The 17,876-nt window shown below is 35.2% G+C and overlaps 1 protein-coding gene and 1 long non-coding RNA gene across 11 annotated transcripts in view; one reads left to right on the top strand and one right to left on the bottom strand.

Annotated features, from left to right (window-relative positions):
• The window catches only part of nr2f2 (nuclear receptor subfamily 2, group F, member 2), a 154,872-nt gene extending 137,259 nt beyond the window's left edge, over nt 1–17,613 (top strand). For 6 of the 9 annotated variants that reach the window (XM_073928862.1, XM_073928859.1, XM_073928857.1 and 3 more), the window contains 2 exons: nt 12,756–13,283; nt 15,093–17,613. In XM_073928862.1, the coding sequence (XP_073784963.1) occupies nt 12,773–13,283; nt 15,093–15,367 (786 nt within the window). In that variant the 5' untranslated portion in view covers nt 12,756–12,772 and the 3' untranslated portion in view covers nt 15,368–17,613. Of the gene's footprint in view, nt 1–7,496; nt 7,895–10,458; nt 11,682–12,737; nt 13,284–15,092 lie in introns of those variants that run through there. The other 3 variants (XM_068214712.1, NM_131183.2, XM_068214711.1) reach the window with 3 other exon arrangements.
• On the bottom strand, nt 1,603–8,633 carry LOC100536923 (uncharacterized). 2 transcript variants are annotated; one of them, XR_012394318.1, is made up of 4 exons: nt 8,298–8,633; nt 4,416–4,526; nt 1,872–2,024; nt 1,603–1,808 (listed from the first exon to the last, which is right to left on the bottom strand). It is a non-coding gene; the product is annotated as an uncharacterized lncRNA (long non-coding RNA). The 2 variants fall into 2 exon arrangements; XR_012394317.1 differs by lacking the exon at nt 4,416–4,526.
• Nucleotides 17,614–17,876: the final 263 nt, after the last annotated feature.

Here is a 17,876-nt window from a genome sequence, read left to right as displayed (position 1 = left end):
ACAACTGGCCATAACATTATTCATGCTAATCATTTATTTTTCTTACCTGTGAGTTTAAAAATTAAGTAGAATTGTTATTTGAGTCGTTTGTTTAAATAAGCAAACTTTGCAAATATTACTTATTTCAAAAGTCGAATAATTCAAACGTTAGGATCTGCATTGGTAAACAATATAAAGGGATGCCTAAACAGAATCTAGTTACACTTCTAGTTCACATGCAGACATTTCTTTTTTTAAATATTTTTTTAACACGCTTTATCCTCCTTTCATGTAAACACAAGTTCTAGTAATATATTCAGAGACATGTGAGGTATATGCGCGAAAGCAAACTTAAAACCTTCTCAGTCTCAGAAGTACACATTAGAAAACAAGCTGCTTTCAATTACAGACCTCAACTATACCCTCTGAATTTCTGTTTCTCTGTCTCTCTGTTTTCTCTCTCGCTCGCTCGCTCTCTCTCTCTCTCTTTCTCTTCTGTCGTTCCCATCTCTTCCTCTTTGGCTCTTTGATTACTTTTGAAAACATTTATATTCCTTAATAACTAGAGTTTATTCTAGTGGCCAGTGATTAAATCCAGAACGGTATAATGCTGAAAAGTGTGTGTGTGGAAAATAATATCCATCTCTAATTGTTTATAACAGCTAAGAAATGGAAACTTGGTCATTTTTATGCAATAAAATTGTCAGTTACAGCTCCATATAAATTGAAGATTTAGAGTTTTACTACAACCAATGTGACATTATTCACTTAAGCATAATATTTTTATTGTGGAATGTAGACTTCATAAGAATGGTATGAGTGAGGGGGATGAGGATAAATCCCTTGTAGCTTAATATATATCAAGAAATAAGTTAATCATAAAAGTTTTGTAAGTATATCAGAATAACTTCAAAATGAAAATATGGTCAAAATAACAGGGTTGTTTATACAACCATATGGTAATGTCTTAATTATCACCTCTCCTATGATTTATTTTTCCTTTTTCAAATATTTTCCAAATGATGTTTAACAAAGCAAAGAATTGTTCAAGTATTTCCTATAATGTTTTTTTTCTACTCAAGAAAGACTAATTTGTTTTATTTCGGCTAAAATAAAAGCAATTTTACGTTTTTTTAACATCATTTTAGGGTCAAAAGTTTTTTGTTTTTTTTCGATACTACAGAACAAACCATCGATATACAATGACTTGCCTAATTACCCTAACTTGCCTAGTTAACCTAATTATCCTAGTTAAGCCTTTAAATGGCACTTTTAAAATATCTAGTAAAATATTATATGCTGTCATCATGGCAAATCTAAAAGAAATCAGTTATTTGTAATTAATTGTAAAAACTATTATGTTTAGAAATGGGATTAAAAAAATCTTATTTCCATTAAACAGAAATTGGGGGGGGGAATACAGGGGGCTAAAAATCCAGAAGGGCTAATAATTCTGACTTTAACTGTATAAAATTAGTAATTAATATTAGATAATTATATAGTATAGTATAGTAATTAATAACAAAAGCTAAAACATTTTAGCAATCTCACCCCATCTTTAAAAACCCTCTTAATCTGTAGCATAGTTAATATGAGATTCATATTTAATAATAACAAACAACGTGCATTGAGGAGCAGTTTATTTACTTTTGGCAGAAAAGTTACTGTACAGCATTTTTGTTTTTAAATTCAACATTTCTAGTCTTGTCATCTTAAAGCTATTGCCATTATCATGTATAATCACACATTACAGCAAACGGTGCAGAATTACTATACATACGTAGACGATTCAAGCAGTTTGTTATCAGCTGACCCTTTGATCCTGTTGCCTGTAAGAGAATCTATTACAGGTTAGTTGCTCCAGTAACTCAAACACATACATTAAGGCTTACCTTCCCTGCATTGTGGGACGTTTGCATGATGTTCCTCCTCCCGTCATGCATTAGGTGTTGATGTCAGCACTCAGCATTCTCCAGTCTTCAGAGTCCTGCAGAGAGCTCCGACACAATGCAATGGTAGTCTGCCAGCCAGACCGCCGATTATACCTAAAGTTATGAACAATTGATCATAGTTTAGGTTGTTGGTAGCAACCATATTATTATAATCTATTATTTGCTCTGTATTTCACTGAAAATCTTAGCATTAAGGCAATTTTTTTTCTGTTATGCTTTATTTGGTTTGATGTATGGTATATACAAAGGAACTTTTTTTAAAGTTTGCCAACAGTGATCAACTGTAAAACAATAAATGAATGCTTTAAATTACTATGCACTGACATTTAAACTATTGTTTGATACAATGCAGTTATTCTGTCTAGATACATCTCTTTGCATTGTGTAATATTTAAAAAAAACTGCATGTAATAATTTCTGTAAACGCATCTATAATTATAATGTTAGCCCTTAATCTAGCCCTTTTACCCAAAGTAACCCCTAAACCTCGGCTTAAGCTTAACTGTTTCCTAGCTTGTCTTCAACTAGAGTGTATTAGGTTATTAGGCATTTGTGGTAATTTTATAGTGTTATTGTTATTGTCTAACATTATATCTGAGTACTGAGCAATAATAAATATTGTTGTTAGGGTTAGGATGATGGTTAGTTGCATGTAATGTTCTGATAATATATTGTTATTACAGTAAGTACATGAGATGTGTAGGAAAGACACTAATATAAAGTTATCCTGTTTTTGCAACAGAACTTGAAAAAATTAAGAACACTATACTTAGCAATTAACTTTCTGATGTAAGCACATGACAGTCAAAGGCACCAATATTAGATGACGCCAAATTATTAACACAAACATCATGCTTGTAAATATAGAAATGCAAGTTCATGTATTATTAATATTTATTATTAGTATTATTTTACTTTGATGTGAAGGTAAAATGAGGTTTGGCATTCAAAGAGGAGATTATTGAAACAAATTAAGCTTTTGCTTTTTAAATTGGCTCTGTAATCCATCATTGGAGAATCGAACCCTGTGATCTATCATGAATCTGCTGGCTCTTTAGATTGGCCCTTAGGGCAAACAGAAATAAACAGGAAGAGGGTAACCTGCACCAATTGAATGAATCAATCACACAAAGACACACACACACACACACACACACACACACACACACACATAAATATATAATCATTTAATCGTCACTAATTATTTTTGTTTTCAATTGATCAGGTTTAAACTTTTATAGTTTTTATTCTTTTTATCAAAATTAAATATATTACAGCACCCCCTCTAAATCTGACTCTTTCATCAATGCCTTCATTTTAATATTTTATAAGTTGTAAAGGCACTCTTATATATATGTACCAGATGATAAAAAGATTAAGCTTATAAGCATAGAACAAACTAGAAAATATTGCAATTAACTCTCATCTTAACTAATGTTTGGGTTAACGTCACATAGCCATACGTGCATACAACGACAAATAGCAATAATCACTTCAAAATCTTTTCATAATTAGATGCTGCTGTTAAAGATTGGCTGCATATGGCAAACAATTAGCATAATCTCAAATCACATACTGTGGTTGCATTACATCAGATTAATGACAGCAAAACTTAGTTTTTTAATTGATTTGTTTATTTATTTGCACCATAAGTGTATTTAGCTGAAGGATAACACTTGAGTTCTGTTATGTACAGTTGAAGTCAAAATTATTAGCCCCCTTTGAATTTTTTTCTTCTATTTTAAATATTTTCCAAATAATGTTTAACAGAGCAAGAAAATGTTTACAGTATGTTTGATAATATTTTTTCTTCTGGAAAAAGTATTTTTTGTTGTATTTTGGCGAGAATAAAAGGAGTTTTTAATTTTATAAACACCATTTTAGGGACAAAATTTTTAGCCCCTTTTAGCTATATTTTTTCTCGATAATCTACAGAACAAAACACTGTTATACAATAACTTGCCTAATTACCCTAACCTGCCTAGTTTACATAACTAACCTAGTTAAGCCTTTAAATGTTAATTTAAGCTAAATAAAAGTGTATTGAAAACTATCTAGTAAATATTATTTACAGTCATCATGGTAAAGATAAAAGAAATCAGTTATTAGCGATGTGTTATTAAAACTATTAGAAATGTGCTAAACAAATCTGCTCTCTGTTAAACAGAAATTGGGGGAAAAATAAACGAGCTGTCTAATAATTCAGGGTGGCTAATAATTCTGACTTCAACTGTATAGTTCCATTATACTACAGTTATAAAATTTGTTGATTCTCTACTCCAGAACTATAGCAGGTCATATGAATATGCTTTCAGTCTAGTTGTGCTCTGATATTATTACCAGAATTTAAGAATTAAGAAAAGCACAGAAAAGAGTCAAAGTTGTATATGCTATACCTCTATAAGATCTTTCACCAATGGACTACGGCAACAATTGATCCATATTCTTGTCTTTAAGAGTGAAATGCATATCGGGAAAACTTACTATCCTATGAAGAAGCAGAGAGTCTTCTGAATTCCCAGGACAATAGTGTTGTTTTAAGACTGAAGGTAATGTTGAACAAATTACACCATATTTGGGCACAGAGCCAGGCTTCTGTAGAGAATAAAACCATAATCCTATTCAATTTGCCCGTAACCGATATGAGATTTTCTTCAATGAGTTGGAAGTATATGTCAAGGGAAGTTTTTTTTAGATCTATTTAAATGACAAACAATCAAAATGACAGCATTGCGTGGGAACGTTTACTTCAAAAGCATTTTTTTTTTTTCATTCTTATATTTATATAAATGTTATGTTTAAGAAAACTTCAGGTTTTGGTAGAACTGGCCAATAGTGAGCTTAATCTACATTTCCTTAAGTGAAAAATCAAAACAAGTACACAGGTAATGCGGTCTGTCATGTCAATTTTAGTGTTAAAATGACTAAAGTTCTGTTCTGAATGATATTTTAAAATCTTTCACTTTGTTTAGCTTAGGCTTAGTTAATTTGCATTAGTAAAACAAAATGTTAAACAGGAATATGAATGTTGTTGTTTATACTCATTTTTAAGTCACTAATAGTCTTATAAATTCCATTTTAAACTGCAGATATGCATACACAAGTGTAATCAGTCTGAAATTGATCATGCTTTCTTTAAGTCTAGTAAAAAACCGGCTCATTTTCATTTGCAACTGCATTGTTGTGTTGGCCAAAAGATGTGTTATTGCTAATTACTGCGAAATATCAGAAAATGCTTCACCGTCACAACAGATGTGCTATATAGACTGCAACCACACCAGCTGACAGGTCTATTACTTGCTCGTTTGGACACGTTTTAAACCACAGCGTCAGATCCAGTGGTTTTCAGTCCTTCATAAGACTTACAGAACATATTCAGTCCTGTGGGTTCCACCAGAAATTAAACCACTGATCAGATCAGCACAAATACAGGCATTTAAATAATATTGAAAACAGTAAATAATGATTAAAAATCAGCAGTGCTATTAATAATAATAATAATGATAATAATTATCAATCATAATAGTATTGATAATAATAATAATAATAATAATAATAATAATGCTGTTGTCATTAATATCATTATTATTACATAATTGATGTTAATTGAATAAAATTTATTTTTTTTATACTACAGTTACGTTTTGCTGTAATATGTCATCCCTTTACGATGCATCAAATTAATAGCCCAAGGGTTTCGGAGATGCGTTTTTATTTATTTTATTTATTTATTTTGTTTTGTTGTCATTGCTAGTAAATTTATATTTCAAAGGGTAAATTGTGTTTTTGTATTTCAGACTTCTGATCATCCGCTTTAATCAGTCTCCTCGTGTTGATTAGCCTGGTTAACCTTTGCTCCATACTGGGTCCGCAAGGGTTAATCAGGCCGGGATCTCGGTGACCCGAGGGTCAGATTCCCTCTATCTCATGCTTGAAGGATACGGTGGAGGCAGCGATAAGATTAGGGTGAACTTTCCTCTTCCAACCTATCAAAGCGCAATAGACACCTGCGCCTAAACCTGCGCTTTTGAGAATTACTGTCATGTCTACGACTTAACATGAGAACACTAAATGAACTGTGAGTGTGTTCAGTAAAATAAAAAGCAAAGTGAAAAATATTTCGTGGAAAATATTTTTTTTTAGTATTATATTTAATGTTTTTATTAATCAAACAGAGATTAGCCTTTTCTTTTATGGTTTAAGCGTCTGGTTTAATATCTGACGACTGGCAGATTCGTTGCGGTTTGGATATTCGGCTTTGCTTATTCAATGTCTATCGATTTATTCGCTTATAACTCGGGATTCACATCTTACACACTCGTGTCCCGGCGTGCGTACTTTACTTTACAAACAATAATAAAGAGATTTACCCCTTTCTTCGCATCTCAGCCATGGAAAATCGTTAAAGATCCTGCTATTTGTGTGTGATCAGTAAATATTTAGTGTAGTGTCTCGTCCTAATCGATGGAGGTCCCGATGGGGGAGCGCTATTGTGTGTGTGGACGCTTGCTGAGCTCTGTGTGTGAGGACTCTTTCTTGTGCTCTGCGATTTACGATGATAAATGCACCAGGACGACTTTGGTTGCACTTTACTGATCAACATCAAGTTACTTTTGCACAACCACACGCATACATATATATACGTATACGCAAAATGACTCAATTGTACTTGGTTTCTATAGTGGGGGTTGCTTTTATTTTGAGTTCTTTCAAATGCCATAAAAATAAACGTTTGAATAAAACGTTGTTTTTGGTGTTTTAATTGAAAGTCCTTCGTTTAATTGGCTTCTTTTAAACTATCATGTTTGAGGCCTTTGTGTTAATATAATTTACTTTCACTTGCGTTGGAATATGCTGCTGGTATGGCGCTGGTAAACTGATAAATGAATTCTGGCGCTTTATTTGTTTATTTATTTATTTGTTTGTTTGTTTATTTATTGTCAGTTTGAATATCTATTGAATGGTTGTAAATGTAGCTGTGGCATTGTTTATTTAGCTCATATTTACATTTATTACCAGTTACTTATTCCTGAACCATGCCTCTATTGTGTATAGTCATAGTTGAAATAGCAGAATAGAAGATTGAAGCGCTCTGCGTACACAGATCAGCTCTTAAACCTATCATGCATTGACTGAATCACTTTACTTCAACCATAATTGTCTGCTCTATGGCAATTTGACGTCACTCGTGAATGCAGTATAGTTTATTGACGGTCTGCCGACTATGGTGTTGTTTTCTAAAGCGCTTTTAGTGGTCTAAGTATCAAATTCTTATAAAAAATATATTCTCATCTGTGTTCTTATAGACTTAAAATTGTCTCCTAGTGAACTTATTGATGAATTTAAAACAAACTTTACATAAGGGTAAATGTTTATAGCGTCAATTATCGAAATTCATCAATCTAATAAAGTCCTCACTTTCTACTTAACAATTGAAAAAAAGCGACAAAGGCATATCACTGTTACTAGTTTGCACATAAACAGACAGGTGTCTCTCCTGACTTTACCCCCTCCCTCCAGCAATCACACAGCCCACACAAAGCAGCTGCACTGAGGAGGTTTTTTACCTTCGGTGGAAAAGAAAAAGACGAAAAGGAGCATCTTCTTACTTTTCTTTTCAAAAAATATAATAACAGTAATAATAATATTAAAATTGTCTTCAAAGTCATCAACACGATTATCCGTCTATCAGGATATGTAGGCTAAATATTAACATGTGATTCAAGCGTCGCAGGAAAGTTTGACCGATTTTACTTGTCGGTTTGTGTTTTTTCCCTCCCCGAAGTTTTACTAATCATTCAAATAAACAGAGAGCCGTATTTTGTGTATAATTCCGTGGAAAAGGAAACGCTGATTCCACTTCCATTCAAAGCCTTTATTTGCACAGAAAGAGAAGACTAAATATATTTTCATATAGGAGAGGATGCATCACGGGGAAGACGAATCAACATCATATGCATTTGGTATGTTTGGGCTATAATTGTTGGGAGTCAGTTTTACTTAACATGTACATATGCATGTTAAAGTGAGCCGGATTGTTGTGTGCTGTGAATTCATTTGCAATATATAGCCTAACTGTTGATTAAAATTATGTTTAAGTCATTATATCACATATCTACAGCATCCTTGAGCAGAACACTTTCTCCATTTATTATTTTATCATCGCAAGAGTTTTTACGCATTTTTTTCTTTATTTTTGATATCTGTTAATAATTTTGTTAATCATTTTGCTGTCAGTTCATAATCGATGCTGGTGTATTGCATGCATGTCTGTCTGTGCGTCTTTGCTCGTCCTAATCTTGCTTTGAAAAGGGAAGAAAACGTAAGTGGCTTCGCAAGTTAAAGTGTGAAAATATTATCACTTACCTTGGTCTTGGGGTAAAATCCACTTTGCATTGGTTCGATATAATTTACTTCTGCTGGATTGCTTTCGGCTGTGTTGTTCACTGGCTTTTGAATGGTCGGTGATGAGGCACGGTGTTCAGTTTTGATCGTTTCAATAAACTGAGCAAAATTAACCGAAACGCTGTAATATTCCCGTGCGTGAAAAAACACTCCGGAGAAAATGTGTAGCGTAGACCTACAAACGCACCTCTGCAACGTCCAAGTCAATTAGAAGGAAATCTCAAAAGCATTAATCAGATTAAAATAGGCGCATGTTACTTTGGTGTATGTGAGAGGCGAGCGACCGATGTAGTTTCCATTTAAGATGGCTCTTCCACCTTAAAGAGCGATTCCAGGCAGAAATAATCCAAACGCTAGGAGGCGCCCATATACTGCTGTACGTCCAGTCTCTTCTGCATTTTTCCTCCGAGGCAGCATATGCTGTGATTTAGCACTGTACATTTTTCAGTGGACCCAACTCCGACAACCCATGGTGATACAGAAAGTAGACTTCAACAAGCGAGCTTTAAAAATGTGCTCTGACTTATAACCCGAGGAGCGAGAAGGGAGACACCTTATTTGACCACCCCGAGGCTCCCAGCTAACATCTATGTCAATTAACATAAGACTTCTGGGCTTCTTGTTTTTTCGCTGACCGTCATTTATCTTATGTTTAGGCGTTTTTCGAATGTATTGAGGGTTTCCTTATATCCATGTGATCCATGCAAGAATTTCGTGGAATAATTTATTAAATTATTTTGTAAGGTATATACGTGGTATTCCAAGGCCCTAAAAACATAGTAATCCTAAAATCTATAAGAAAACGTTGAATGCACCATTTATATATAAATAGCTAAGAACTGTTTGACCTTCGTTTTTAGGCTACCTCTAAATCTTTGCAATGCAATCAAAGTTGTCAACCAAAATATTTTTCAGGTGACTATTATTTTTATGGGCACACTCGTCATGTGTACGAAAGTTACATTAATATAAATTGATTCTGCTTTTGCAAACAATATATTAAATTGTGCTGATAACGGTATACGGCGTCAGTAGTAGCCTAATCAGTTATCCTTTTTTTGTGTACATGCACTAAAGACAGTCGATTTAAACATAAGACTAATGCATAAGTATTAGCCTACGAAAGTTTTATAGCTCATTTAGACTAATTTAATGAATACAGGCCCTATATAAATAAGTATGTGAATGCTCAAATTTATGATAAAATAAAGCAATTCTATATATATATATATATATATATATATATATATATATATATATATATATATATATATATATATATATATATATATATGCACCCTGTATTTAGTATTTTTAATATTATTCATTTAACAAGCTTTTCTCCTGTATTGCTTACAAAGTAGCATCTTGCGCGTCTTTGACATATATCTTGATTACAGTGTAAAGTGCTCGAACTTACATCAATAGTCTCTCGCGTATGTTGCTTGTTCCCTCGTGAACGCTCTCTGTTTTAAATGTATTTGTCGGTGCAATATTGACTTGATGAATGATATGCAGTTTCATGATTTATAACGAGGCGTTAATGCGGATTAATGGATTAATGGAACTGACCAAATCACACACGTTGCGGTCAGTCTATAGAGTGAATGGTGTGCAAGGCAAGTGGCAAGAACAAAAAATAAATAAATTTTGAATGGCAGTAATATCACTATCACGGACATATATTTCTTATCGTTTTGTGGTCAGATTAGAGGGACTGTAGCCTATAATTTAATATAGATTTACTTACATTTTTATAACATTTATTTTTAAAAATAAATGGATCTCTGGAGTGTGGAAACGGTGATAAAATATACGTCAAACGTGTATTTTATTTGAAACAAATAAAAAATATGACTGCATGTATTGCGATCATTTTTCCACGGAACTGTGTGCTTCTCTCTTTAGGACCAAGCGGCTCCTCGACCCTTATTCCTGGCTTTGGCAAAGAACCAAGTAGCACAAGTGCCGACTAGCCAATAGGGTTCAGGGGGAGGTCCGTGAGCTCTGACCAGTCAAACACAGTCACTTTCCATATATGGCAACTCATCTCCATGGTAACGTGTGCTAAGTTGCAGCAGTCGTGTCAAAGTTCACTATATAGAGAGCTCAGTGAGCTGATCAGAGAGAAAGCATTCTGCCAGCCCAGCGCCTACAAATCGCAGTCACTTCCTAACCTCCCCCTTTTTAACATATTTGATCACTTTGATTCTCTGTTCTCTCTCTTATTATTTTTACGCGCATGAAGGAGGTTCTATAGGTTGTGATCTTTTTGTTTTATTATCGGTCCTGCTTGCCGGAGAGTTGACTTCATATTTGACTCGAGCACAGGCTGCAACTGCGCGCGGCTGCTAGCGCTACCTCATTTGAAGAAAAGGAAGAAGCGGCAATATTTTTTGCCAGTTGTTGGTTTTCTACAAGACTTTACGCTGGAACTTCTCTTGTGTCGCAAGTATCTTTGAAAGCTGCGTGTCTCTGTGCGTCCGAACATCGCTCCACGCGTGAACTTGTTCGTCCTGCTCTGTTCGTATCTTCTTCCGCAGTGTTTATTTTCCATTTTTTTCCTTGATGGGTTTACTGGATGGATGACTGCAAGTGCCCCTGGACTTGGCCTCTAAGAGCAAGGCTGCTATTCGGCTTGCTTCAATTTTAACCACATGCCAGGTAACGCTATTTCAGTCAAGAAATAGACTACTGTTTCTCGTCGGTGCGCAACTTTGAACGGACATTCAGACTCTAACCGACCGTGCCGATCCTGAATTATTTATTTTACCCTCCTAAGTGATAGAGGCACCGTGCTGCGATATTATTTTTTTAAACAAAGCATTCCGAAACCAAAAACGGGGAACAAAAAGTTTTTTTAACGTTGACTGATAGATATGGCAATGGTAGTGTGGAGAGGCTCCCAGGACGATGTGGCCGAGACCCATGGCACCCTCTCATCGCAAACCCAAGGAGGACTATCCCTTCCGACCCCTCAACCAGGCCAGCTGGGTCTGACGGCCTCTCAGGTTGCCCCTCCGACCCCTCAGACACCCGTTCAAGGACCCCCGAACAACAATAACAACACACAGTCAACCCCGACGAACCAGACGACGCAGAGCCAGTCGGAAAAGCAGCAGCCACAGCATATAGAGTGCGTGGTTTGCGGGGACAAATCCAGCGGTAAACACTATGGCCAGTTCACTTGCGAGGGGTGCAAAAGCTTTTTCAAACGGAGCGTACGAAGGAACCTCACTTACACATGCCGTGCCAACAGGAATTGTCCCATTGACCAGCACCATCGCAATCAGTGTCAGTACTGCCGCCTCAAAAAATGCCTCAAAGTTGGCATGAGACGGGAAGGTATTCGGATTTTTGTTGTTTTACTGCTGTCTTTGTCTTTGTCTTCTGTATTTAGCCTGACTTAATCGCGCATGCTTCTTCCTGTATTTTATCCCCGACTCCTCTCTCTCAATCTGCCCGTCCACAGCATGCGAAGGAACCGCCTATAGCGCTCGAGACTGAGCGTTATCACGGCGCCCTTAATGCTCGAATAAAGAACACCCTCTCCTTAGCGACTATTTCGCATTGCACATGTTCGCAGCTTTAAACTAACCATTGCTTTTATTAGGCGACGAAAACATGGGTATTTGTCTTTATTTTTATAATCACTGCAGATATGCCGTGCGGTTATGGCGAGGGAGTATGGAGAAGCAGCGTCAAAATCACATATACACACACGCGCGCTCACATACACACACACTAAGCTAGGGACTCCAGATCGACCACAATCTACATCTCTCGCTTTTGCTCGAAAACTAGAGAATATTCACTGTTGGGCTTTTTTATTGATTTATTTCAATAAACGTTCCGCCAGACACCCAGTTCGCTCGCAAATTCTCAACAGACAGCTGAACTGACTCTGTCGCTAGCTAAATAGGTTAAGGGTTAGCATTCATGTCTTTCTTTGTGTATGTATTTACTAGACTCATGTTGTCTCAAAAACACAAAGCAGGCTAAAATGTGAAACATTTGCCAATATGTATTTTATTTATTTATTTGCTTTATTAAGTAAATCATATAATTTGGCTAAAATTATTTTGTGTAGTGTATGGTGCAGAACATTTTATGTGCATTTCAGTAAACTAGGTTGTTTATATACACGTTTTTATATATATATATATATATATATATATATATATATATATATATATATATATATATATATTTCACTAAACAGTACAACTATGGATGTCACTCTGAAAGGTTAAAAGTTCTGCACATGTCAAGTGACATATATGAATGCAATTGTTGTAGCAGCTACCTAGCAAACTGTGTGCTAACAACATGCCAAGTAAAGTAGAAAGAAGGTCAAGTTATGTGTTTTTTGTTGTAGAATTCAAGCATCAATATCTACAGTTTCTCTTTTTACTGCAGCCGTGCAAAGGGGACGAATGCCACCCACACAGCCACACCATGGTCAGTTCGCCTTGACAAATGGGGACCCACTGCACTGCCATTCCTACTTATCCGGATATATCTCTCTACTACTACGAGCGGAGCCCTACCCAACTTCTCGGTATGGCAGTCAATGCATGCAGCCCAACAACATCATGGGCATCGAGAACATTTGTGAACTGGCAGCCAGGATGCTGTTTAGTGCGGTAGAGTGGGCCAGGAATATTCCCTTCTTCCCAGACCTCCAAATCACCGACCAGGTTGCCCTTTTGAGGTTGACCTGGAGTGAGTTGTTTGTGCTTAACGCTGCTCAATGCTCCATGCCTCTCCATGTGGCTCCACTTCTGGCGGCGGCTGGGCTCCATGCCTCCCCCATGTCTGCGGACAGAGTGGTCGCCTTTATGGACCACATTAGGATCTTCCAAGAACAAGTAGAAAAGCTCAAAGCTTTGCACGTTGACTCTGCTGAATACAGTTGTTTAAAGGCCATCGTTTTATTCACTTCAGGTAAGTTTTCATATTTAATAACATCTGTTTTTGATAATATATTTTATATTGCAGTGTTTGCACAAAAAAGAACACCGTAGTATTTTAATAAATGTTTTATTTTATAAAAAGAAAGGTGTGCCAGTTTTATCTTATTAATATGTAAGCTTTAAAATATCACGTCATAATAGACACGTAAGTGTAAATATTTTACAAAGCTTTCTAATGAAATTTTCATTTTGAATAAAATTATGGATTTGTTATAATTAAGAATGTGTTTTTTTAAAGCATCGACGTATCTTCCATAAAACATCTTTTCCGATTATCGCTAAAAATATTTAAACATTTACGTCCCGTTACGAATTAAACTGTAACATAAATAGTGTTGACAGCCAATATGTAAAAAATATTAATTTATACGAATTTAAAAAATAATTAAAGATATAACTTTATTACCCATTCTTAATTTAAGAAAAACAATAAAATACAAATCATGAAAGAAAATGTGCACTATCAAAACAACATCTAAATTGTTGCTTTATACACTTTTCTTGTAGTTTCACAATGCATCAGCATAATATGATCTTGAAGGGCAATCAATTATTTGTATTTATTTGCAATGACAGATATTAAGGATGTCATGCTCGAAGGGAGGGGGTGAGGCTGCATGAAAGGGAAGAAAGGCCTAATGCTCCGTTTTCACACATCACAGCCCAGCTTTTCACTTTAGCCGATAGTTTTAGTTTAATGGACATTTTTAAGTTGCGATAAACGCCTATGTATAGTATTGTTGTGCTTTATTGAAGAAGAGGCAACGATACATTACTGTGCGTTGTTTAAAGCTCACAGTTCTTCCTTGTTTTGTTAGGATGATCTAGGGATCCAAGACACATGCTGGACTCGTTCCAGAAATGGGTCATGACCCTGACTTCCTTTCTTTATTTGTGTATCACAAAGCTAAAGCAAAAAGTTTTACAGATTTAAAAACTTCATATAGTGAATATATTCTCTCGGAAATGTATGACTTGAAAATATGTACTATTAGCATAATACATGTAGCATAAAAATGCAAATACGCTGTTTGTTGATTTTGCAAATATTATTACACACAATAATAAAATATATATTTTTTAAATCAATCAAAATCTAAAATAGGATATAAATGGAGATGTTGTTAACACGCTATTTTTAAACGTTTGTCATGTAGGGCACCCTTTTGCAATCGCCTTACTGATTTAAAGTCTTATTCCATCTCTTGTAGATAGGTTGCTCTTAGAGTTTATTGTCGTTCTTATAAACATTTTCCCGACATGATCTACAAGTTTATAGCAAAAGAGTGTGTAGTTTAGTAATGATGTGGTGGGGAAAATACACAGCATTATTGCACGTCCACTTCGTCTTTTGGTTTAACATGGTTGTATTTAAATTCCTCTTTTGCATTTCATTTTTTTAATGTTATTGCCCACAAGCTACCAAATTGTTATTTTATGGTGATTACATGCATCAAGATTCAAAAGGTTTAAAACTATTTGAAACTCGAACACAGCAACATTCATCCCATTAGCTCTTTTGTATAAAATACATGCAGCAAAACTTAATATTGTAAATTGTCTCTTAGGGTGTTAGAATTAGAACGTTATGTTGTGTCGTATGGCACGTAGCCTATCGTTTTACAGAAACTGTTTTGTGTTAGTTGCAATGTGTATATTGACGTTATAGCGAACTTAAAATAGTATGTGGTAATGTTGTGTGGCTTGCCGTTTTTTAAATTGGTTGTCGAGGTGTACTGTTAATATAACAAACATTTGATTATCTCTCCTTTTCTTATAGATGCGTGTGGCCTGTCAGATGTGGCCCATGTGGAAAGTTTGCAAGAAAAGTCCCAGTGCGCTTTGGAGGAGTACGTTCGGAGCCAGTATCCCAACCAGCCAACTCGATTTGGGAAGTTATTACTGCGCTTGCCCTCTCTCCGTACAGTCTCGTCTTCGGTCATAGAGCAATTATTTTTCGTCCGATTGGTAGGTAAAACCCCAATTGAAACCCTCATCAGGGATATGTTGCTGTCGGGGAGCAGTTTTAACTGGCCTTATATGTCGATTCAGTAGGCAGAAGGAATGATCAAAGGGGCTGTGACTACAATAGTTAGCGCTTCTTTTGTAGAAGGAAACGGCTGTTACAAGAGTTTACTTTCACGAAGAAAGACTTTCATACAATGACTGTGAATTTTAAAATTGAGACATTCAGTGAAGCCTCGAAATCCAGAGATTGCTCCCAGTGTCATTCTGAACAGTTTGTTATAATGTTTTTTTTTTTTGTTGTTTGTTTGTTTGTTGTTGGGTTTTTTTTTGTAAAAAAAATAAATAAATACAAAAATGAAGACATGAATAACCCACTAAAATTAATACAAGACGTAAGAAAAACAGGATTTTTATAATCCTCTCATCAACAGCAAAACTACAAAGTGCATTTAAGCGACAATTTGGAAAGATTAAGAAAAGAAGAAAAACGTTCTTTTTTCCAAATTGCTATATTGTCCTGTGTCCATGTATCTATAGCTGTTTTTGTAACTTTTGTTCCTCCTTTCTGGTTCCAAACCGGCCTATGTGATTCTGTAGTATGCAGTTGTTGTTTATTTTTTATTTTTATTTTTTTTCTAATAACCATGACTTCTAAACAGTTCAGTAATGTAAAGACGTTCTTCGAAAATTCGAGAATTAAAACTAAATCCACAGCAATATAGCCTATGCTTAATGCTGCAAGCGCACTTACTCTATTCATGTCCCTCAATGAACAAGAGTGGATATTATTTTCATAATCGACTCGAACCTATATCCACAAAATGCCAGAGCACTATTATTGTGCCAGTGTGTTACGTTTCATGCCACCATTCTACCTGATAAGACATCCCCCCAAAAAATAAATATTTCTCAAAATGGATGCAGAAGCAATACTCAACTCTGCAAAAAAAACTGCCATTTACTTATGTGCGCCACACCAGTGTTTGCAAAATGTCATCTTATCGGTTTTTGAGAGTTACGACCTGCTTCCATTTTTTATATTTGGATTTTGGGGATGATCGTCGGGTTGTAATGCAAAAAGTATAGCAAAGTATTTGATTTTACAGTTAAAGAAACCCTCCCACTTAAAATTTTCAAATGTATTACAGACGCTTACCTAAGGTTGCGCCCAAGCGAATTTTCGCTCAAGTGTTTAGCCACAGTAAACTGTATTTGTGAACGTGGGGAAATGATGGGTCATCATTCTTATAATGATAAAGCAGCAGTATTAATAAGACGTCCCTAAAAAATACCCCTCAACACTTAAAGCATTAAAGTGCCTGTACAGCGCAAATGTGTTATTAACGGTTACTGAAGTCTATACACCATGGGGAACACGCTTAAAATTTACAAAGTAAGTCTTATAATTGTTCATTTCACTTGAGGGAAAAAACAAGTAGAGGCAGTATTCTTGTAAATATAGGTCAATTCATTTCAAGGACTTTTCTTTATACAGCGTATATGTGATTAAGAATAAAACTGTGGTTGCCAATTTTTTCGGTAATACAAATGTCTTCAAATGAGTGACAGACTTAGCTAGTAGCACTGAAAGATCTGTTTGTAATGTACATACATATTAAGAGAAATGTTTTTTTTTTCTTTCTTTTTCATGTATTTAGACTGTGAATGCATGGCCACAGGTCGCTAACCTATTTTACCTTTGATATATATATATATATATAAATGTAAATGTTTTTGACTGTATAGATATAATCTGTGCATTCAGTACACTAGCCCTTGTATTTAAAACGACAAAAAGGAAAAAAAAGTTCGACGATAGGTTGACACTTAACAGGGTGAGCTGGTTTGGAAAGGGGTGGCTATTTTGACTTGGTGTTCTGCTCCTTTTCGGTCTGTAACAGATGCCTTGTGTGTGTATGTGTGAAAGCTTGCAATTTCGTCCTTGTTTTGAGGCTTTTCTTCAACACACAAGACACCATGTTGTGATTGGATAAAAAGGGATCATATTGTGTAGTTGATTGAACAGTTATTTTGGGCTGTTCTCTGCCACATATGGACCAGTGAATGATACATGATTGTAATTATGAACAGTTTAAACTGACCCACGTTTTTATATAAATATATAAAATATATTACTGCAGGGTATTGATAACGTATAGATACTTTTTTATTATTATTGATTATTATTAATTGCAAGTGATATACGTGAGTGTGTGTGGAAGTTTATAGTTGAAAACAATTCTTGTTTGTTTGTGTTAGCTTATTGTAAACAAGCATTCTGCTGTAAATTTGTTCTTGGTATTAAATTATAATTTATGAATTTGAAATCAAAAGGCTTTCTATGTTGTGTTATTCATGATTAACGGACAAATCTGTCTGTTCAATCTGACAGTGGAGTCATGCTGTCTCAAACTGCTGAAGGCTGGGTTTACTTGTGCGTGTATGTCTGTGTGTTTGAGAGAGAGAGAGAGAGAGAGAGAGAGAGATTGGATTGGGGGTGCGAGGGTAACTCTTAGGTTTGCTATGGGAAATTGTCCATTTTGTTACGTCTAAATTTGGCTATGTAAATACACGTGCTAAGTGCAACAGACTAATG

This window comes from Danio rerio, chromosome 18 (assembly GCF_049306965.1).
Source record: "Danio rerio strain Tuebingen ecotype United States chromosome 18, GRCz12tu, whole genome shotgun sequence".
NCBI lineage: Eukaryota > Metazoa > Chordata > Actinopteri > Cypriniformes > Danionidae > Danio > Danio rerio.
The sequence above is the reverse complement of the archived record's forward strand: the minus strand, read 5'-3'. Positions and strand labels throughout refer to the sequence as shown.